The sequence below is a fragment of the Euprymna scolopes genome, chromosome 34, assembly GCF_053919585.1.
Source record: "Euprymna scolopes isolate OS-2025 chromosome 34, ASM5391958v1, whole genome shotgun sequence".
NCBI lineage: Eukaryota > Metazoa > Mollusca > Cephalopoda > Sepiida > Sepiolidae > Euprymna > Euprymna scolopes.
Genome location: NC_136515.1, coordinates 3,683,295 through 3,706,442, shown reverse-complemented (window position 1 = coordinate 3,706,442; position 23,148 = coordinate 3,683,295). Strand labels below are relative to the sequence as shown.

Below are 23,148 nucleotides of genomic sequence, written 5' to 3'. Positions count from 1 at the left end.
GACAAACTGGATGGTTGTAATTAAGTGTTGCACTTGATAGATGATGCTTGTCCAAATGCAGCGATGAAGGGGCAAGAGTAGTGGTATGATGATTCCAATATTTTTCCGATCCTGATACAAATACCGATTCCGATTGTTTACAAATCTCTAAATATTTACTGTTTTTTGATTACCATAAGATCAAAGTGTAGTATCTGTTCCGGCAGATACTGCAAGCAAAGACAATATGTGGGGGCGACCCCACATATAAGACCTTGGTCAATGTAGGGGCAACCCTTCATACCAATTGTCACTATCCAGCTCCCCTACTCCCCGGGGAGTTGGTCCCCACTTCCCCTTCACTCCTCACATTAAAAATCGGCCTTGTGCCTAATTTGCTCAGTGGGGGAGCAAATAAATACCATCTGTTCCGGCAGATACTGCAAGCTATGACTAGCAAAGACCTGATGTGGGGGCAACCCCACATGCCTGACCTTTAACCAGCTCCCATTTCCCACCTCTCGGGAGCTGGTCCCCTTTTTCCCTTCCCCCTCCCTTCACTCCTCACATTAAAAATCGGCCTTGTGCCTAATTTGCTCGGTGGGGGAGCAAATAAATACCATCTTTTCTTCAGATGCTGCACTTCAATTTCTTGTTCTCTGTCAGTGTAGGAGAAATCCTTCACGACTGAGACAATTTTTATTTTTGTTCCTTTTCTCCACGTTAAAAAACGACCCTGGTGTCTAACTCTGTCCCGTGGGGAGGCATTCTAAATAGGAACTGTGCATATATTTTCCCAAACGTAAAAAATCCACTTGTGAGGGATGATTTATCGATTTTAGATTTACTGATCGTTTAAAATCAATAAATATTTTATGATTATTACCAGCAATAATTAAAATCAAATGAAAAAGATAATTAAAGGAATTGTTTTTTGGCATCGGAAAATAGGTGCAATTTTTTTCACTTCCGATTCCGATACCGCCAAAAGTTCTGATTTTTCTTATTCCCAATTCCGATTAATCGTCCCGACACTAGGAAAGAGAAAAGAAAACTTGGGAACTGAATTTTATGGTTCTAATTGAATAGTGGGAGAGGGTCAGATATTCTCGACCAGCGTTTCACAACCTTTTTCAGCAAGCGACCCCCTCCTACTCCTTAGAACACTGAAATACCCCCCCCTTTCTACATGCATCCTTACATAATAACGTTAGTAATAGTGGTAGTATATAATTAAAGCGAAAATAAATACTTAAATATTCATAAAGTTTATTCAACATTATGGGGTTTGGTTCTTGAATTAATTTTTCCAATTAAAAAAAAAAAGTGTTGATGCAATCAATTTCCACATGAATTGCGAATCCAAAAGAAAATGGGTTGAGTTTCATCTCCTCCCTAAAGGATCTCGGGGACTTGTTATACAATAAATTTGACTACCGCCAACCTGAAGTCTCATAATCCGCCCCCAACCTCCCCTTGGGAAATCCTGTTCTAGACTATTCTTCAATTGGAAGGAGACAAACTGGATGATTGTAATTAAGTGTTATACTTGATAGATGATGCTTAACAACGAGAGATGAAAGGATACCGGAAGTGGACTGATCTGCAAATTATACAAGCAAAATGGAGACAGGATATTGCATTGGGACATTTCATTGTGAAGAAAACAATACGATTAACAAGAGAGGATAGGTGAAATATTGAACGGTAACAAGGAAAATGAAAAAAAAAAAAAACATGAACAACTCCCCCCCCCCCCAAAAAAAAACAGTGAAAGAATATAAATGGGTAATAGCAAGACCGTCTTAAAAGACAACGAAGGCCACGGTAATAGTCAGCTAACATACTTCCTAATTTCCGGTGTCTGCTACCGGAAGCAGTAACAAGACAAATGAGTTCCTTCGCTTTTTTTCTCTCTCTCTCTCATGTCTATATCTCCCCTGTGCATGTATTCTTTCTTTATTGCATTTTGCCGATTATTCTTTTTTATTTAATAAAGATTGGAAAGTGTTTTTTCAGCCTTATTTTAAGAATTATTAAAATTAGTTTTATTTTTTTTTAATTGTAGCGTTCGCTACAAATGGCCGGAAAAAATCTTTGGCAGAGACATCTCCTAGCAATCACAGTTTTCAACAGACAGTCGTATAAAGTATGCATAGGCACACAATGTCGTAATTTGCCCATCCGCACACATGCAATAAAGGAACTATGCTGCATTTCACGCGCATTGATACAACAGACGGGAATGTTTTAGAACATGCGTATATAAGATTTTGCCCGTGAAAATCAAATCAGTCCAGGATGCAGTTTTATGAGTAAACACCACTGTTTCCCACCCAGGGCTCATATGCCAGATTCCGTCCTTGTGGGACATTAAAAAACTCAACACGACTTTGCGTGCATCATATTAATTCTCAGCATGGAAAGTTACCATATTGAACAAGAATTATTTCTTCATTTAACAACCTTATTGCGAACTGCTGTTTTCGTATGTGATGAACACGCGCACACGGGTCACGTAGTTTATGACTTTCTTTTTCCTCCAGAAAATAACCACGTGTGTTTCCTCTATTCATGAAAATCAGTATTCATAAACTTTTTTGCCTTTTCCACGAGATACTTATTAGTAAAGACTGTCTAATGAATAGGGCTGTGACAACAGCATATTCTTTTCATTCTCTTGACTCTCTAGTATATATCCGACACAATTAGACACAGCCAATCAACCGAGAACCGAATTAAAAACAAATTTGAAAGCGGTTGCCGTAAGAGCAACTTTACACAAACCGATAAGCATTTGTTCTTCATACATACCACCACATGAACAAATAGATGAAAATGAATTGGAGAACTTAATAGGGCAAATGCCCAAACCCTTTATTTTGCTAGGGGACTTAAATAGTCACAATACCTTATGGGGATGCAAGGAAACGGATAGAAAGGGAAAGAAAATTGAAAATCTAATAAATAAAAATAATCTACGCTTGTTCAACCAAAAAGAAGCCACTCACATCAATCCAACAAATGGAACGCTAAAATAACTGGATACAACATTGAATACTGTTCCCAAAATACCTGGATTCGGCATTAAATAATCCACAAAGGGTTGATATGCCGTTAAACAAAACAAAAAAAAAAAAACGAGAACCACATCAGTCTATATATATATATATATTTTTTTTTTTTTTTACACAGTGATCACCACTTATCAAGGCCCGGAAGCCACTCAGGGATAAGGGTTATATAAAAACATATAAGATATTAACGGATATATACTCAAGAGTATAAAAGAATATGCTGTTGTCATAGCCTTACTAATGAACATTTGTTGCAAAAACCTTGACGTTGAAATAATTTGAATTACTTTTTCTTAAACATGTAAATAAATGTTATTTTATCCCAGTACAAATTACAGCAATCTCGGGTTCTTTGCACCTCCATCCTTGGTCTTGAAAATCGATAGATCCCCATAACCTATAGAATCCACGAAAGCACTTTTTACGCTATATTTTTTTTTTTTTTTTTTTAAATATTGAAGTAAAAACTTTTATTTTTTAAATTTTGTTATTAAAAGTGCAAATAAAAACTAATTATGTTATTTTTTTAAATGTATATATATTAAAAAGTTTAACTCCTGCCCAGGTAACCTACATCTAAAATTTCAAGTGTTTAGACCAAAAATTGGCAGAGGAGTTTGGTTCAACTCTTTCAACTTTGACCTCTTGGCAGCCAAATTTTCGTCCACAAACTGATTAAAAAGCTTGCTACATGTCTGAATACCCTTTATGTAAAATTTTAAATGTTTAGACCCAAAATTGGCTGAATAGTTTGCTAGAGACCGCCAAGGTCAAATCTGTTGATATTTTTTATCCCTTGGCAGCCAAATTTTCCGTCAAAAATCGATTAAAAAGCTTATTCTATGTTTGAATACACTTTATGTAAAATTTCAAATGTTTAGACCAAAAATTGGCTGAGTAATTTGGTAGATACCGCAGAGGTCAAATTTTTTTTTAACTTTGACCCAAATTTTGACCCCTTAACATTTATTGTTTTGGGCTCAAATCAAATTAAAAAGTTTGCTCCATGTCCCAGTAACCTACATCTAAAATTTCAAATGCTTAGACACAAAATTGGCAGAGGAGTTTTGTAGAATTTTCAAAGGTCAAATCGTTGAACTTTAACCCTTTGACAGCTAAATTTCTGGCTGAAAACCGATTAAAAATATTTTCCCAAATCTCGAGTCTGTAGAATGAAAATTGATAGAGTAGTTTGGTAGGGAAATGTACACACACACACGCGCAGACAATTTCACTTTTATAGATATACATAGATTTTTCAATAATGTCTTTTTCTTATAATTTATTTCACTAAATAGGAATACAGACGAACCATATAAGTGAAGGAACTGATTTGCCTTGTCACCGCTTCTGGTAGCAAACACCAGAAGTTAGGAAGTATGTTAGCTGACTATAACCAATAAAAGTACTTATGCAGAGAAGTTACTGTGCTGAAATAATAATGTTATTATTTAGAAACCCATTCTTGACATGGGGAGGGTGGTTAGTAACTGATCATCATTTTAATGTTTCTTAATAAGTTAAAATAGATTTAAGATTTTTAAATAAAAGTTTGACATTTACTTATGTTATTACGGCTTTCATAAAATTAAAAGATTTTTTTATTCTTTTTTTTTTTTTTTTTTTTTTTTTTTTTCCCCAGAAACGTGGAAATCGAAAAGGTGAAATCTTTTTGAACAGTATACGTGGCGTGGAAGAGGTCGAGAACCTTTCGTTAGACTTAAACAACAATGTCTTTCAGGTAAAGATTATTTTTTTTTGTTTTCTTTAAATTGCATTTACTTGGACATTATGAAATCTGTAAAAATATTTAAGAGTGGGTGAGAGGAGAAAAAGGTAGAGCGGAATGGTATGGGTAACGTTGACACGTTTAACGCTGGCTACAGAAATAAAATGGAGTCCAGAATAGTTTTATATAAAAACGGAAACTAAAATTAAAACGAAATATGAAACCAACATACTTGTAGTGGACTGGTGGATATATTATATATATCGACCAGTCGTACAAAATAGGATAAATGAATTGAGTTGAGAAAGAAACGAACAACGCGTTTATTGAAATAAACGAACTAGAATTTATTTCATGAGTAAACAAATTAAATGAAAGGGTACATCATGTGTTTAGTTTGGCGTGCGTCTCTCGCTGTTAGCTGGTGAGAGGGAAAGTCTATTGTTGGAGAGAGAGAGAGAGAGAGAGAGAGAGAGAGAGAGAGTCAATCCAGTTTGGCATGCATCTCTCGTTGTTAGCTGGTGAGAGGGAAAGTCTATTGTTGCAGAGAGAGAGAGAGAGAGAATGAGAAAGTCAATCCAGTTTGGCATGCGTCTCTCGCTGTTAACTGGTAAGAAGGAAAGTCTATTGTTGTAGAGAGAGAGAGAAAGAGAGAAAGTCAATCCAGTTTGGCGTGCATCTCTCGTTGTTAGCTGGTGAGAGGGAAAGTCTATTGTTGTAGAGAGAGAGAGAGTGAGAAAGTCAATCCAGGCCATGGAGAGAGAAAGCGTGTAAGGTGTACGTACTGTCTGTTGGCTCTTGCCCCACACATAGTAGGAGGGGACGTGAAGCGTGCCGGCGCACGCTACGAAAGGTGCGGTTCGTCCGTCGACCGCCCAGGTCGGGAGCTGAATCGAAAAGAAGGAAAAAGCTTAGGTCTGTTGGTTTTGGAGTTGTTTCCGGTGGTCTTTTGCGCATGTGTTGATTTCCTTTAAAGGGAAGTGACGTTGCGCACATGTGCGTACATGTGCGCACATGTGTGTACATTAGTATGTGTGTATGTACATGAACGTGAATATATGTACGTGTGTGTACGTAGGCGCGTATATTTGTGTGTGCGTATGTGTATGACAAGAAAAGTGGCTTGAGATGTGAACGCGTGTTTTGTGTGAGACTAGAACAGGCTTGCACATACTACTTCAATAATTTTTTAAACTTTGAACTAATAATTACACAAGACAGCTTTTTGTTTCTTTTTTTTTAATAAAATAAAAAAATTTCTTTGGAATAAAATAATTATCTTTTATTTCTGTGTCTGGTGCTAAAAATGTAAAAATTGTTGTTAATTTTGTGAATAAGATGTTTGGTAATTTGCAAAAATGAGTTTATTTTAATTTATGCTGCTTTTTACAAACTTTACTTTAGAGAAGAAGTTCTATTTTTTTATTCAATTTTCACCCCAAAGAAGGTACAATGCCACTTTGAAGTAGGGGGCTACTATCAAGGACATAAATTGCAGGGATTCTATGTAGGGAGTTGAGCAGCAAGATGTCTATTTACATTATCTTTATATTTATATATATATATATATATATATATATATATATATATATATATATCTATATATATATATATATATATAGAGAGAGAGATATATATATATATATATATAAAGTACGTCCAAGGATGGAGTACTGCTGCCACATCTGGGCAGGAGCTGCTAAAAACAGCCTATCCTGCCTTGACAGAGTACAAAATAGACTTCGTGGCTTAGTGGGGGATGCCCTTTTCTCTATCCTGCAACCTCTCTCCCACAGAAGAGACATTGCGAGCCTGTCTTTGTTTTATCGTTATTTCCATGGCAAGTGCTCGTCTGAGCTCCAATCTCTGATCCCCACTCGCCAATCTTTCACGATAAACACCTGTCTAGTTGAAACCACTGTCAATAATTTTCCCCACTCTTTATCTGTGCCTAAATCAAAACGTAGATTCCATGAACAGAGCTTCTTTCTTAGAAGTGCATGCCTGTGCAACTCTCTTCCGTTTGCCTGTTTCTCACCTGACTACAACTTGGATGTCTTCAAGTCCAACATAAACAAATTCCTGATGAACCGCTCCCTTAAGTAAGACACTTTATCAAATCTCCAATACTAACGATTACTACGATACTATCACATTGATGACTGTACATGGAATAACCCTTATCCTTGAGTGACCTCCGGGCCTTGATAAGTGGTGACCACCATGTAAAAAATTAAAAAAAAAAAAAAAAAAAAAAACTTATATTAACTTCTGCATGTCAGTACAGTTGGGGAAGCAGAATCCCGGAAGGGAGTTCCAAAGTCTAACAGATCTGGGGAAGAAGCTATTGGAGTAGAAGGCTTTCTTACACCTTGAGATCTGTACTGTGAAGGGGTGGGATTTAGCTGCTTGTCGGGTTTGTCAGGGGTATTTACGTTGAGGTGGTTCAAGTGCTTGTTGCTTGTCAGAGCATCCACCATAAACATACTTGTAAAACAAGCAGAGGGGATGCAACATTACGTCGATGGGACAGAGGCTGAAGCTTATATGACAGTTCAGGACCTATCAGGTTTGGTAACTCTTTTAAGCTCTGTCCAGGAATGAGAGACTAGTAGCAGATGCACGAGCCCAAATGTGACAACAATACACCATACATAGTTCTATATAAACTCTCACAAAAGAACTTTCAAAAGAAAGAACTCTCAAATATTAGAGGAAGTTAATTTTGCTTACCAAAAAAAGGGGAAGAGTATCTCACTTCTGCTAAACTGACTTTCTTAAACAAGAAAAACACCTTCCAGAGCAACCGTTTTTTTTTTTTTTTTTTGTTAATCACACAAGAAACCGACTAAGTATTTCTTTGTTATATTTGGAATTGTAATATATATATATATCTATAATATAAAGCTCTGTGTGTGTGTGTGTGTGTGTCTGGTCACGAATAGGCTCCTATATGGTTTCACTATTTTAAAAAAACTGATTACATATAATGATAGAAGATGTATCGAGACACAGGAATGGGTATGTTTGATCTGGCAGAACGGTGGTTCATTAAAATTGTGGGGTCTGCATTCACACCTGGTCCACAAAGTATGGAAATAAAAAATTTTAAAATTACAAAAAAAAAAAAAAAACGTTTACAAGTTACAAGTGTTTTTGATATAAATGTACATAATACTTTGATAAGTATGTTTTAACTAAAATAGGGATGGTATAATAAAATTGTGGGGTCTGCATTCACGCCTGACATCCATAGAATGGAAATAGGCACAAACTTTAATAAAGACTTTTCATATCTATCTGCATAAGTATACTTTGATAATTATGTTTCAGTTTGAAGAAATATGGTATAATAAAATTATGGGGTGGTCGTTCGTGCCTGACCTCCATAGAATGGAAATATGTCACAAAGTTTAACAAGGTTTTTTAATATAGATCCACAGAATACTGTGATAAGTGTTTCAGTGTGAACAGGTATGGTATAATAAATTAAGGGGTTTATCTATTTTATTTTTACTTTCATCATATTTTGCTTTGGTTTTGATACCCCCAAATTCGAAGCTATCTCTTTACAACCCTTCCTTTTCATAACCTATCATACTTTCATAAATCAGAGTTCATTTTCTGTACGCTGTTTTTGAACCCAGTCAACGACGGGTACTTTTGCTAGTATATATATATATATATATTTGATTGGATGCAATAATTGCCTTTGTTTGGTTTGTGGCTATTTTTATCCAAAAAAGATGATTGCTCTTAAATAAAAGTGTTTTTTCTTTTACTGTACAAGTTAGAAATAACCTTCCAAATAATTTCTAACAAATGCTATGGTCTTACCTTGGAGTTCCTGGGATAAATTCAATGTTTACAGTATTTTTTTTATAAAATTGTTTGGTGAAAAAGCTCGGTCTGTATTTTGCGTAAGTATCTTCAATATAAATGAAACTGTTAATTTCTTCTTTTCTCTTTTTTTTTTTTTTTTTAATAAAAATAATAAAATAAAAATTTCAGTTTATTGGGTAGTATGCTGTTTTGTATTTCTGTTATATACTGGGACTCTATGCAAGTAAGTATAGATTATGTTAACTAGTATGAGTTTTGGCAAGGGTTACATTAATTGCATGTCAGAATAACCTGGTGGTAAACAGAAATGAACCCAGTGCACCCAACTAGTGAGACGCTTAGGGTCAAGCAGAGCTCTCCAGGCAAAACACGTTAGAAGTATATATATTATTCCGTAATTGGAATTCAATTTTGAGATGAGCATTATATATATTAATTTACTTTTTATTTCGGATTATTATTCTCATCTTTATTGGTTGTTGTTTTTCACGATATTTCGGCCAAGTATTCCTCTGGCCTTCATCAGGTGGTAACCGCGACGGATAGGAACTTCGAATCTCCCAACTGCATTCTCAGCAATCACTGCCATCCGTAGTTGTTGTCGTGCCACCCCGTTTTTGGCCAAGTAAACCTCTGACACGCTTTGGGTGGGATTGATGTTGTAATAGTCTCACCAGGTTTTGGCCAAGTAAACCTCTGGCCGGCTTTGGGTAGGATTGAAATCGCTATCTTCAGACAATGTCCATCTGGAACTAAAGATGAAAACAACCAATAAAGATGAGAATAATAGTCCGAAATAAAAATAAATTAATATATATAATGCTCATCTCAAAAATGAATTCCAATTAAGGAATAATATGTATATACCAATCAGTATGGACCCGACTATGGAAGATCAGATAATAAATAAACTTGGATTTATAAGACCAAAAAATTCAACCTTGATCGCCCTTCGGGGCACGTGGCGCAGTTGGTAGAGACGTTGAATCTCTATGATTCCAGATGGACATTGTCTGAAGATAGCGGTTTCAATCCTACCCAAAGCTGGCCAGAGGTTTACTTGGCCAAAATCGTGGTGAGACGACAACAACTACGGATGGCAGTGATTGCTGAGAATGCAGTTGGGAGATTCAAAGTTCCTATCCTGACGAAGGCCAGAGGAATAGTTGGTCGAAACGTCGTGAAAAACAACAACCAATAAAGATGATTGGTTTGGTTGGTTGTTTTTGTTTTACGGCATATCAACCTTTTTCAGGTTATTTAATGCCGAATCTAGTTATTTTGAGGAACGATTTTTAATGGAGTATATTTGTTTTTTAAGTCGGATTCTATTTAACCCATAGTTGGGACCCTAACAGGTACTACCACTCCGGGTCAGAGTGGACCTGGGAGCAATGGGAATTAAAGCGTGGCTCCACACTCGCCAAGGCCCGCAAGCTGGGGCCTCACCATTGGATATAGTTTTAGATCATATCCAGGACCCCAATAAAGATGAAAACAACAACTAATAAAGATGAGAATAATAGTCCGAAATAAAAATAAATTAATACGTTAGAAGTAGGTGTTAAATCATGTCGCGTATTTGACTCGAGTTTTAATATGAGGAAGCCACAGGAGACATGCTGATGATGTAGAAATATAAGAAAAAAATTGCCTCGAGACCTGTCCATTTGTCAACTATTTTTTAGGCTAAGTAAAGAAGAAGAAAAAATTATGCAAAAAGGAATTAATTTTAACCTTTCTTTTATAAGGAATTTGCGGGGGGGGGGGGCTGACCTTGCTGGCCGTAAAATACACTTGATATATTTTAAATCATTTTATTAAAATTGTTAGGTGTTTACGGTATCCTTTTATTAAGTTGTTGCGTGTTCACGGCATCTTTTTTTTTTAAATTGTTAGGTGAAAGTACAAAATCGTTTTAAAAAGACTAATTCGTATTTTGCATAAGTGCCTTGTTTTTTTGGGTTTTTTTCTTACAAAGGAGTCATCTCTTATCAAGGCCCAGAAGCCACTCGAAGATAAGGGTTAAAATAAACACATACATCTCAGAGGCACGTATATATACACACAAGTATATAATGTATACATATATATACACAGGTTATATATATAGACAACAATACAATTCAACCGTCTGTCTATCTAGCTATATATATATTTTTGTTTTTTACATGGAGTTCACCACTTATCAAGGCCCAATGGCCACTCGGGGATAAGGGTTATTGTGTGTCCAGTAATCAAAGGGATAGTGTAGCAATAGTATTGGAGAATTGGTAAGGTGTCATTACTTAGGGGGGGGGGCCGTTCATCAGGAATTTGTTTGTGTTGGACTTGAAGATATTCAGGTTGAAGTCGGGAGGGAAACAGGAAGGTGGAACAGAGTTCCACAGGCGTGCAGTTCTAAGAAAGAAGCTTTGTTCATGGTATCTACGTTTTGATTTAGGTACAGATAGGGAGTGGGTAAAATTATTGACGGTGGTTTCAGCTAGTCGGGTGTTTTTTGAGAAAGATTGGCGAGGGGGGACGAGAGAATGGAGCTCAGACGAGCACCTGCCATACAGTGCTCTGCAAAAGTTTACAATACACATTTGAAATGTTAGTTTTTGTATTTCTAGCTTCCAAATGGTAATTAAACATTTTATAAACATAGAAAATGTATTTAAGCTAAGATAGGAACAGTAGGAAAAATAAAAAATTACAATTTAACACAACACGAAGATAAAACTCAATAAGGGAACGCCACAATGAAAGGGGGGGATTTTGCTGCTTGTTAGGTTAGTCATGGGTATATAAGTCAAGGGGGCACAAATGCTAAGAGTTCATCAGAGCACATTCCATTAAAGTACTTGTAAAACAGGCACAGGGATGCAACATTGTGGTGATGCAACAGAGGTTGGAGCTTGGTTGATAGTGAGGAATCTAATAGATTTGAGATTCTTTTTTTTTTTTTTTTAATCCCTTGTCAAAGAGTGAGAGACTAGTGGTAGATGCACCAGCCCAGATGTGGCAGCAATACTCCATGCATGGGCGAATGGTGACCTTATAGAGATACAGGATATTCTCAGGTGTAATTTTCTAGCACATTAGAGGGAGCCTATCTTCTTTGCAGCAGCGTTTGCAATGTCCTCAATGTATTTCAATTTGTGTTGCTTGTGAATGTTGAACCAAGGAATTTGACCAATGAGCTCTCAGCTAGGGTATCGTTAGTCCTGAGAAGGTTTGTTGTAATTGTTATAGGAAAAAAGCTTTTTATTGCTTCTGGGCAACGTCAAATAGAACAAAACAATGACTTTCTTGAATGCAGGTCATTCCGTTCCCTCCACCCGCTTTCACAATATGAAGAGAAATTATGTTAATAATGAAAATAGTCCAAAGGGATGAAATATGTTGTAATTCGCATTTATTGATTGCGTACATTGGCCAGTTGAACCACAAATCCTGTATCGTCCATTCGCTTACCAAATATACGAGGTGCCTTCAATAAGTTTCCAGACATTTTTTTGTATGGGCATTTTTATTGATAGTGCACACATGAAACTTGTCCCCTTTGAAGTAATCTTCTTCGGCTTCAATGAACTTTCATCGTTCCAACAATTTCTAGAAGGCTCCATGGAAATCCTCTTGTGTGAACGTGTCTTTCATCACCTCAATTCTCTCATAATGACAGCCTCTAAGTTTTTCTGGAGCTTAGAGAATAACCAAAAGTCACATGAAGCAAAGTCTGGACTATAGGAAGGGAGAAAACCTGTCTTGATGCTCATCTTGGTCAAATAGTCTGTGATAAGAATGGCATACTCTTGGAACAAATTTTGTGCAAATCTTTCGCATCTTCAGTTCCTCGTGAAAAATTGTGTATACAGTTCCCACACTGACATCAAACTACGCACTTATTGTTTCTATAGACACATGACGGTCCTTATCTATGAAATTTTTTATTTGACCGATCAACTCTAGTGTTCTGATTTCCTTACTCCTCCCACACCTCTCATCATCCCTCACAGACTCCCTGCCCTCTTTGAATCCTTTTTGCTTCTCAACAGCTGATGCTCGCTTCATGCAAGATGGTCCAAATGTAGTCTGAAGTATTCCGTGCGTTTCTGTGGAATTTTTTCCAAGTTTAGAACAGAATTTTATTGCGTATCATACTTCTAAAGTCTCCCCAGATCCAGATTGAATTTTTGAAATTCATCAGATGTGACAATCAGGCTTTAGTAGGGTGTATTTCAATTCCTGATGTAGCTGTTTATTTGAACCTGAAATCATTAAAAATTGGTCAGGCATCTCATAAGATGTATAGCAATAACATACTGAAATTTCAAGAGTCTACAACAATTTTAAATGCCTGTACGAAAAAAGTTTTGAAACTTATTGAAGGCACATTGTATGTCTTCATTCCGCTATAGACTTGGGTTTCTGCTAAATTGATTGATAAACGATTTCTAGCTGGTATTATTGTAATCACTGATATTTAAACTCTTTTTATGAAGAACTAATTAAAGGGGAGATAATCATTAATAATTTTACGAAAATAGCAGACAAGACATTTTGCTGTTAAAATGTATTTCTTTTTCTTGTTAAAGGTCGTTTTCTAAGGTTTCTGCCTTTCAGCCTCAAAGTTTACTTTGGAAGTCAATTTCTGAAAGCCGTCCAACACATTCCAGCATTTTAAAACATAAAATCATAAAATATATAAAACCAAATATGATGACTTTTTCCTTGTGATTTTTTTTTTTTTTTTCCAGTTAAGTAAAATCAAATGTTGAATGTCGTCACCATTTTTTTTTTTTTTTTTTCTTTTCAGGTTGTTTACCTGGAATCCAACGATTGCTACACGCTGTACATTGTTGCTGAGACGAAGCGGCAAAGAGAAACTTGGATTCAAGCTCTTAGATTGGGTGAGAATTTTTCACAAAATTTTTGAGAAACAGAATTCATTTCAGATGGTGCCAGACGGCGTGGGGGTCTGAGGAAGGTTTGAACTGTGACAAACAAGGTTCAGGCACAACAGTTACATTCTATCCCACCTTTATTGATCTTGTAATAAACGATTGAGACCCAACACGTTGTAGACTCCGTCGCAAAGGAGACCAAGACAGGGAACACTTTTTACTGTTGAAACAACATTTATTCTCGAATAAAATGTAACCTTCGGTCTGCACGTGGTCTTCTTTTTATAGTCTTTTTTTTTTTTCTGTGATGTCACTTTGCACACGGCTCCATATTTGCATATAGTGGCCATATGTTCTGTCACACTCTATTTTACATATTTCAAAAAAAAAAATTCAGTTTAAAGCAAAATGTATTATGACTAATGTAGGCCAAAATCAGATCATCACATAATCGTCGGCGCTCAAGGCTTTTGTGTCGGCTTTCATGGGGAAGGTTTCATACACACCACACTATTCAAGTATGACCTATTTAAGTTTTCGATGAACACCAGATTCCATAAATACTAGTTACTGACACGGGGAGGTAGCTTATAATGGAACCTAGAACCAAGCCAACAAGAATATGTGAAATTTGTTTTTTTTGTTTTTTTTTACATAGGCATCACCATGTTTTAAGGCCAAGAGGCCACTCGAGGATAAGGGTTAAAGAGTGTACAGTAGAAATTGGACAATATAGTAACCATTAGTAATGGAGATTCGGTAAATTTGTTAACTTATATGGAACGGTTCATCAAAAACTTGTTTACATTAGACTTGAAGACAACCATATTGTAGTCAGCTGGAAAGCAGGAAAACGGAAGATAATTCCACATGTGTGCAGTTCTAAGAAAGAAGCTTTGTTCATGGAATCTACGTTTAAGTTTAGGCACAGATAAAGACTGGGGGATATTAGTGATAGTGTTTTCTGCTAGACTGGTGTTTCTTGTGAAAGTCTGACGAGTGGGGACCATAGATTGGAGCTCAGCCGAGCACTTGCCATGAAAATAGCGATAAAGCAGAGACAAACTTGCAACATCTCTTCTATGAGAAAGAGGTTGCAGGGAAGAGAAAAGGACATCTCCTACGAGGCTACGAAGTCTATTTTGAACTCTATCAAGGCAGGATAAGTCCTTTCTAGCAGCTTCTGCCCAGATATGGCAACAGTATTCCATCCTTGGACGTACCTGGCTCTTATATAGATAGAGGATTGCATGAGCAGTGAGATATCTACTGGATCAATAGAAGCATCCCACCATTTTTCCAGCAGCCTTGGCAATGGATTTAATGTATGTGTTTCATTTAAGATCAGGAGTAAAGGTCAAGCCCAGAAACTTGTCAAAACATAAGGCCTCCCCAAGACAAGAGCCATTCATTTCAATTGATGCCAAATAAGGATCAGAGCGTTGATGATGTAAAAATAAAAGCTTGGTTTTAGATGCATTAGAAGTAACAAGCCACCTTTTTCCCCATTGTACCACTTGCTCAAGATCAGAGGAGAGAGAATCAGAGAGAACTTGGTCATTTACGGTCTTAGATGTGTTACCATAGATAGTATTGTCATCAGCATAAATGTCTATGAATGATGTAAGGATGTGATTTGGAAGATCATTAATGTTGATCAGGAAGAGAGTTAGGCCCAGGATGGACACCTGAGGGACTCCAGTATTAATACTGAGAGCTTCTGATTTCTGCCCATCAACCACTACTCTTATGAGCCTATCAGAGAGAAATGATTTAATAATTGAGAAGACATTTCCAGCTATACCGTAGCTGGAGATCTTGTGAAGTAAACCTTTATGCCATACTCTATCAAAGGCCTTTGATATGTCAAGAGCAATTGTCCTAGAAAGGTAGCCTCTGTCGAGAGTTTCGCTAATCCTATGAGATATAACTGTAAGCACATCTGCTGTAGATCTAGCAGAACAGAAACCATATTGCGTGTCACTAAGGTTATTTTTGCTGAGATGGTTGATTACTTCTCTATTTAACACAGATTCCAGCAACTTATTCATGACGCACAGGAGACTTATTGGCCTGTACTGAGAGAGATGAGCAATTACCTGAATTCTTAAATACAGGGCATACTGATGAGATTTTCCAGAGTGATGGGAAGCTGTTCTTAAGACACCATTCAAGCAGTTTTGTAAGGATGGGCGCTAGTTCTGGTTGAAGTCTTTTGAGTACTATAATTGGAATACCGTCAGGGCCGATTGCTTTACTGGAATCAAGGTGTTGCATTACCGAATGTGATTCCCTTTATTTTCCTCAATTTCTGTCTTTTATAATGCATTTAAATTTTGTCAATGTGAAAAAAAACCCACCAAAATACAGTAAATTCTATGCTGACTTCCATAGGATAGCGAATGAAGTCTAAAAAAAAAGCCATGCATCAAATATTACTGTTATTTTTTTTTTTTTTCATTTGTAAAACTTTATCATTTTCTGAAAAGCCAAAAACCAAACCAAACACTATGAATTAATATTTGAAGATATAAAGAACTTGAAGCATTAAATTTTTTTACCAAAATGACTGGATTAACTCAAAAAGGTTTTCTTTTTTTTTTTTTTTTTTTTTTACCAAGGAATCATCACTTATCAAAGCCCAGAGGCCACTCGAGGATTAAGGTTAATGAGTTTACAGTAGTCAATGGGACAATATCATAGTAATCGTTAGAAGTGTAAATTTGGTAAATTGGATTACTTAAAGGGAACGGCTCATCAAGAACTTGTTTACATTGGACTTGAAGACAGCCAGATTGTAGTCAGCTGGAAAGCAGGTGAGCGGAAGAGAGTCCCACAGGCGTGCAGTTCTAAGAAAGAAGCTTTGTTCATGGAATCTACATTTAGGTTTAGGCACAGATAAAGAGCGGGGGGGGGGAAATTATTGATAGTGTTTTCAGTCAAAAGCCAACAATCAATCACCCTTTACTTGACCTTGAACTTGAGCATAACAACAAACGCCAGTCTCAACAAACATTTGGACAAGGGAGTTTACATTGGAAACCGATCAAAACCAGTCTTTGAACTAAGTGAAAAACATTAGCACATATCAAGTCCAAAATGATTTCATTGAACCAGAATGTTTTCTTTTTTTTTTTTTTCCATTTTTGACGACAAGGTCGGTCTAAAATTTCTGTCCCTTTCCCAAGACACACACACATACACACAATTTAATCCTCTAAACATCTAAAAGTCCAACATAAGCAAACTCCTGACAAACCGCCCCCTTAAGTAAGACACTCTATTAAATCTCCAATACTAATGATTACTACAATACTATCTCATTGATTACTGTACACGCAATAACCCTTATCCCTGAGTGGCCTCCGGGCTTTGATAAGTGGTGACCCCCATGTAAAAAAAAAAAAAAAAGTTGGGGTTATATATCCTTAAAACACTATATGGTTAAAAACTGCTGGCCTAGAAAGTGATGATCACTTTACATGAAATTTAAAACTGATCCCCCCCTCCCAGCCTAATTTATCGAGGCCAGGAAGCTACTCAAGGATAAGAGTTAATGGGTATCATAGTGGAAATTTGATCCTTTTTTTATTTAGAAGACGGCTCTTCAAGAACCTATTCGTGTTGGACCTGAAAACGACCATGTCATAGTTAGCTGGGAAGCAGCTGTGTGGTATCGTGTCCCACAGACAAAAAAAAGATTCTGTTCATGCAATTTTTGCTTAGATTCAGCCACAGATAGATTAAGGGAAATTGCTGGTAGTTATTGTAGCTAGTCAAGTGTTTTGCCGCGAAAGACTTACCCAGAGGAACCATAGAGTGAAGCTCAGTCGAGCACCTGCCATGAAAATAACGATAAAGCAACGTGAAACATTTTTTTTTTTTATGAAGAGAAAAGCACATGACTCACCAGATGCCAAAGTCGGTTTTGTACCCTGTCGAGGCAGGAGAGGATGCTCTTAGCAGCTCCTCCCCAAATGTGGCAGCAGTACACCATCTTATGACAAACTTAGCTCTTATACAGATAGAGGATTGCATTGGCAGTGAGATATCCTATTGTAGCGGTAAAATGATTCAACCATTTTCCCAACGGTCTTCGCAACGGATTTGATGTATCTGCTCCATTTTTTAAAATTATTATTACATTTTCACCCCAAACAAGGCACATTGCCACTTTGAAGTAGGAGGCTGCTATCGGGGACATAATCTACAGAGATACTATGTGGGGAGTTGGGCAGCAAGATGTCAGTTCACGTTACACTTGAACTTCTGCATGTCAGTACAGTTGAGGAAGCAGGAGCCCAGAAGGGAATTCCAAAGTCTAGCGGTTCTGGGGAAAAAACTACTAGAGTAGAAGGCTCTCTTACATCTAGGGATCTCTACTGTGAAGGGGTGGGATTTAGCTGCTTGTCGGGTTTGTCAGGGGTATTTACGTCGAGAGGGTACGAGTGCTTGCAGTTCGTTGGAGCATTCACCGTTAAAGTACTTATAGAACAGGTAGAGGGATGCTACATTTCGTCGATGGGACAGAGGCTGAAGCTTAGATGACAGTTCGGGATTAGGTTGGCGACTCTTTTCTCAGATCAGGAGTGAAGGTCAATCCCAGAAGCTTATCAAAACATTAATCAAGAATAATTTATTGTTGTTTTTGTTTATTGGTCTTACGACAAAGGAGGGATTACACCTAGCAATTCACATTGGTATGAACTTTTCTCAATAACCATGCTTTGGATTTTTAAAAAAATTTTCAAACATTAGTCATGGTAAATGTAAATTTTTGCCAGAACGGACTTTCCAGGATAACTCTTTATTATTTATTTATTTTTTTTTTTTTAAACTTTTGCACAAACATTAGTCATGATGAAAGTAAATTTTGCGCTTTTGGAGAGGGGACCCTCTATGCTCGGCTTGTTAAAATGTTATCGATTGTTCAACAAAATGATTAATTTGCATAACCAGGTATGACTCTCTTTATTGTCCCAGATTTTGTCCATGTTTCCCCACAGATATAACATAAGTTTTCAGCATTTTGACTGGCTTGGCCACCCATTATCTTCTGGCGTCAATGAGCAATTCAACGTTTGCATCAGTTCTGTTATACATCTACCTAATTTCCTGATCACATTAATAGCGACCTGAGTATCGGAGGCAATCGAACGTTCACTGCAAAAGGATGGAGATTAACAGTATCCAAAACACCCCATCTTGCCTTGATAAAGTTCGAAACTGGCTTTTTCTCTTTTCTGCATCCTCTTTCACACAGAAGAGATACTGTGAGCCTGTCTCTCTCTGCTCCCGTTATTTTCATGGCAAGTGCTCGTCTGAGCTCCAATCTATAGTTCCCCCTTGCTAAACTTTCACAAAAAACACTCGACTAGTTGAAACCACTATCCACAATTTCCCCCACTTTCTATCTGGGCCTAAATCTAAACGCAGATTCCATGAACAAAGCTTCTTTCCCAAAACTGCTCGCTTGTGGAACACTGTTCCATTGGCCTGCTTCCCAGTTTAATACAATATGGTAGCCTTCAAGTCCAATGAAAACAAGTTCTTGTTGAGCTGTCCTCTTAAATAATCCAAATTCTATCCAATTTACACCATTAACGATTACTAAATTACCACCTTATATTTATTAATCCTTATCCTCGAGTGGCCTTCAGACCTTGATAAATGGCGATTTCCTTGTAAGGAAAAAAAAACATTGTCTTAATAGCACCCAAGATGAGAAAATACTGCAAATTGATTTAAATTTTCTTAGAATTTTATTTTATTTTGTTTTGTGTTTGCAATTTTATTTTATTTATTTTTTTATTTCTTTAACAGCATGTAAAAATTGATTTCGATTTTCTAACAAAATTTATTTTTTTTTGTTGTGTTTTTTTTAACAGCATGTAAAGACAAGCACTCCTCATTTTTCCAAAAATATCATCCAGGAGTATGGACAAAGAGCTTAGACAAGTATACATGCTGCGACCAGATAGATCGAAAGGCACCTGGGTGTGAATTGTCTTTTATTGAAAGACACGGTAAGTTCAGTTTCCGAATTTTTTAGGATTGGCTATTCATATTATTTGAATTCTTTGGACCGTTCTTTTCATCTTGAATTACATTTTTACAATTCTTGGCCTTTTGGTGTCAAGATCAAAGTGTAGTATCTGTTCTTCAGATGCTGCACTTCTATTTCTTGTTCTCTTTCGGTGGAGGAGAAATCCTTCACGACTGAGACAATTTTTATTTTTGTACCTTTTCTCCACGTTAAAAAAACGACCCTGGTGTCTAACTCTGTCCCGTGGGGAGGCATAGTAAATAGGTACATTTTTACAACGTTTCGGTTAATGTAACCTCCGACCTTCTCCAGGTGTATCTTGTTGAACTAGGGAAATCTTTCTGTTGAATTCCAGAATCTGCATGGAATTTTAAAATTAATTTTTTATTTAATCCACTTAGCTGTCATTGTGCTCTCGTTCTGTCAGCCATAACTCGGTAGATGTCCTAAGTAATTTGCAATTGTATTTTGATTGAACTTTAAGGATTGAACTTCCAACCTCCAGAAGAGTGTAACTTTACAACTGAATTTTACCAAGTACTTTATCTATTATACGGATTCCCGAGTTCTACAGAAAGATTCCAGAGTTTGTCAAGATATACTTCGAGAAGGTCGGCTATTACATCAGCCAAAACATTGTGACGAACATGCACGGAAGTGCACGAGAATTGTGTGTCAGTGTATGTCAGGCCTACCTGCGGCGAAAAGCGAACTTGGTAGACTTTTGATTTCAAATCAAAAGTCTACCAATGAGCTACATCCATCCTACCCACAGCGACGATTGAGTTTTACTTAAAGCTATATAAAACAAGCCAATAAGTCATTTGGGGGCAGTTGAAAAAGATTGCTCTGTGTTCTTGCATTCGTAATCATGTCGTGGCATGTTAATTTGACAGTTTTGTTTGGGATCATGTCATGTTGATCAACAGTGTTGTTCGGGATTGTGTCGTTTCGAGTCGAATTGATAGTATTGTTTGGGATTGTGTCATGCCGAATCGTCGGAGGTGTTCGGGATTGCGTGGACTAACTTGTTCGGGACCGTGCTGCCATGTATAACATAAATATATATATATACATACTTGTGTTTCTTTTTTTTTTTTTTTTTTTTTTTTTTTTTTTTTTGCGTTCTCTCTTCCCTCATGAAGCAACATAACACTCAAGGTGAGTTCGGGACAAGATCAAAGTGTAGTATCTGTTCTTCAGATGCTGCACTTCAATTTCTTGTTCTCTGTCAGTGGAGGAGAAATCCTTCGTGACCGAGACAATTTTAATTTTTGTTCCTTTTCTCCACATTAAAAAAACGACCCTGATGTCTAAATCTGTCCCGGGGGTGGGGGGTGGGGGGTGGGCATTGTGAATAGGAACACTCAAGATGAGAACAGTAGTCCAAAGAATCCAAATAATTTGATTGTTTTTATTAGTTTTCTTTTTAAAGCAAATAATTAAATAACAAATCCCCACAACACATCCACTGGATTGATGGAACTTTCTGGTTGTTTCGCAGTGGTCACAAGCAACGTAGATACTGGTCATTACTAAAATGGGTGACCATTTAGTAATGGCAGGTACTGCGAGTGCTCTGGAGAGCTAAATGTCTTGGTTTCGATTCTAGCTGATGGCACCAAAGTCATTTTTTTTTTACTTTTAATTTCTCTGATTAGTGGCAACATTAATAATCAATAGCTTTTATATTTCCTTCTTTTGTTTTTGCATTGGATGATTAACAAGTCGATACATTATCTTTTGTCAGCTTCGCTTACAGATCACGTATAGAATTCTTGATTAGCGAGAGTCAACTATTTAATAATTTGCCTTTTTTCTTTTCATTCTCCTTCTGTGAAATGATTAATATGTTAATGGTGTCTTTGTTACTCAGTGCGACGTCCCATTAAACAAAGTGACCTAGTTTAGTCGCTATCTTTGTTTGAACCTTCAACCTCCAGAAGAGTGTAACTTTATAACTGAATTTTACCAAGTACTTTGTCTACTCAGGGCTCTACGGACAAACTTATCTTTAGTTGACCTTTGACAACTAAATATTTTCGTTTACTAGCCAAATATAAAAGTTGGTTGGTTGGTTGTTTTGTTTTACGGCATATCAACCCTTTCAGGTTATTTAATGCCGAATCTGGTGATTTTGAAGAACGATTTTTTAATATAGTATATTTGTTTTTTAAGTCGTATTCTATTTAACCCATAGTTGGGACCCTAACAGGTACTACCACTCCGGGTCAGAGTGGACCTGGGAGCAATGGCAATTAAAGGGTGGCTCCACACTCTCTAAGGCCTGTAGGTTGGGGCCTCACCATCGGATATAGTTTAAGGTCATATCCAGGACCGTCCAAATAAAAAAGTTACTAGCCAAACCCACATGATTTTTAGAATATGACATCTTTGTTCTGTGACGAGTATGTACATCATAAATATTCTTCTGTTTTTTTTTTTTAATAAGCGTAATTCTAAATATACAACAAATTTTATGTTGATACTTGAAGCTATAAACATTCTAATTTTTCAGATGTTTTTTTTTAAACATCCTTCGTTAAAAAAAAAAAGAGTATATTGATCTATTAAACTATTGTTTAAATGATTTAATTTTGTTCGTTTTATTAAAAAAAAGTTGAAAAGATATTTTTCACTCAGTAGTGAAAATAAATACAATTGCTAAAAGATAAGCGCTTCATTAATTCTAGTCGCCACTTTGAAAAATCACTCGCAAATGAGACTGTTTCACTCGCAATGTAGAGCCCTGCTACTATACGGATTCCCAAGTTCGACAGAAAGATTCCAGAGCTTGACAAGATACACCTGAAGAAGGTCTGAGATTACATCGACCGAAACGTTGTAAAAATAACACTCAAGATGAAAACAATAGTCCTAAGAATCCAAATAATACGAAGAATGTAATTCATCTTAATTGCAACAATTGACCTTCGGATCAAGACCACAGTGTAGTAACTGTTTTGATGCTGCACTTCACCATTTCTGTCATTGGTTAGTGGACGAGAAATCCTTCATAGCTGAGGAAATTTTTATTTTTGTTCCTATCCATAGTGCCCATTTTTGGAGAGCTGGATTTTCCCCACATAAAAATCCGACCTTGAGTCTAACTCTGTCCTCGTGGGGAGACAAGTAAATAGGAAAAATAAAAATCAATAGCTTTTATGCGGCGTCTTTATCTTTTTGTTTTTTCGTAAGATGATTAACAAGTCGATACGTTGTTTCTTGTCAGCCTCACTTGCAGATCACATATGGAATTCTTGATTAGCGCGATTCGACTTTTTTTACGATTTGACTTTTTTCTTTTCATTCTCCTTTTGTCAAATGATTAACATGTTAATGGTGTCTTTGTTAGTCAGTGTGACGTCCCATTAAACAAACTGACCTATTTTAGTCGCCATTTTCTTTGTTCTTCGTTGCATGGTAATGCTTAGCGAGCAAATAACCTGCGCTCGGTGCCCCAAGGAATTGCATCCGGCGAGAGAAACAAAAATTAAATAAAATCATCTCGGTCGTACAAGATCGATCGCTAAACATGCTGTTGAGTGAAGATAAAGAAGTAAGAAATGAAAAAAATTCTTTCTT

At 36.7% G+C, this 23,148-nt stretch overlaps 1 protein-coding gene across 2 annotated transcripts in view; it reads left to right on the top strand.

The window, feature by feature from the left end:
• The window catches only part of LOC145259090 (tyrosine-protein kinase Tec-like), a 208,792-nt gene that overhangs the window by 108,366 nt on the left and 77,278 nt on the right, over positions 1-23,148 (top strand). For both annotated transcript variants that reach the window (XM_080116734.1, XM_080116735.1), the window contains exons 3-5: positions 4,699-4,797; positions 13,430-13,523; positions 19,406-19,543. In XM_080116734.1, coding sequence (XP_079972860.1) covers positions 4,699-4,797; positions 13,430-13,523; positions 19,406-19,543 — 331 coding nt within the window. The remainder of the gene's footprint in view (positions 1-4,698; positions 4,798-13,429; positions 13,524-19,405; positions 19,544-23,148) is intronic.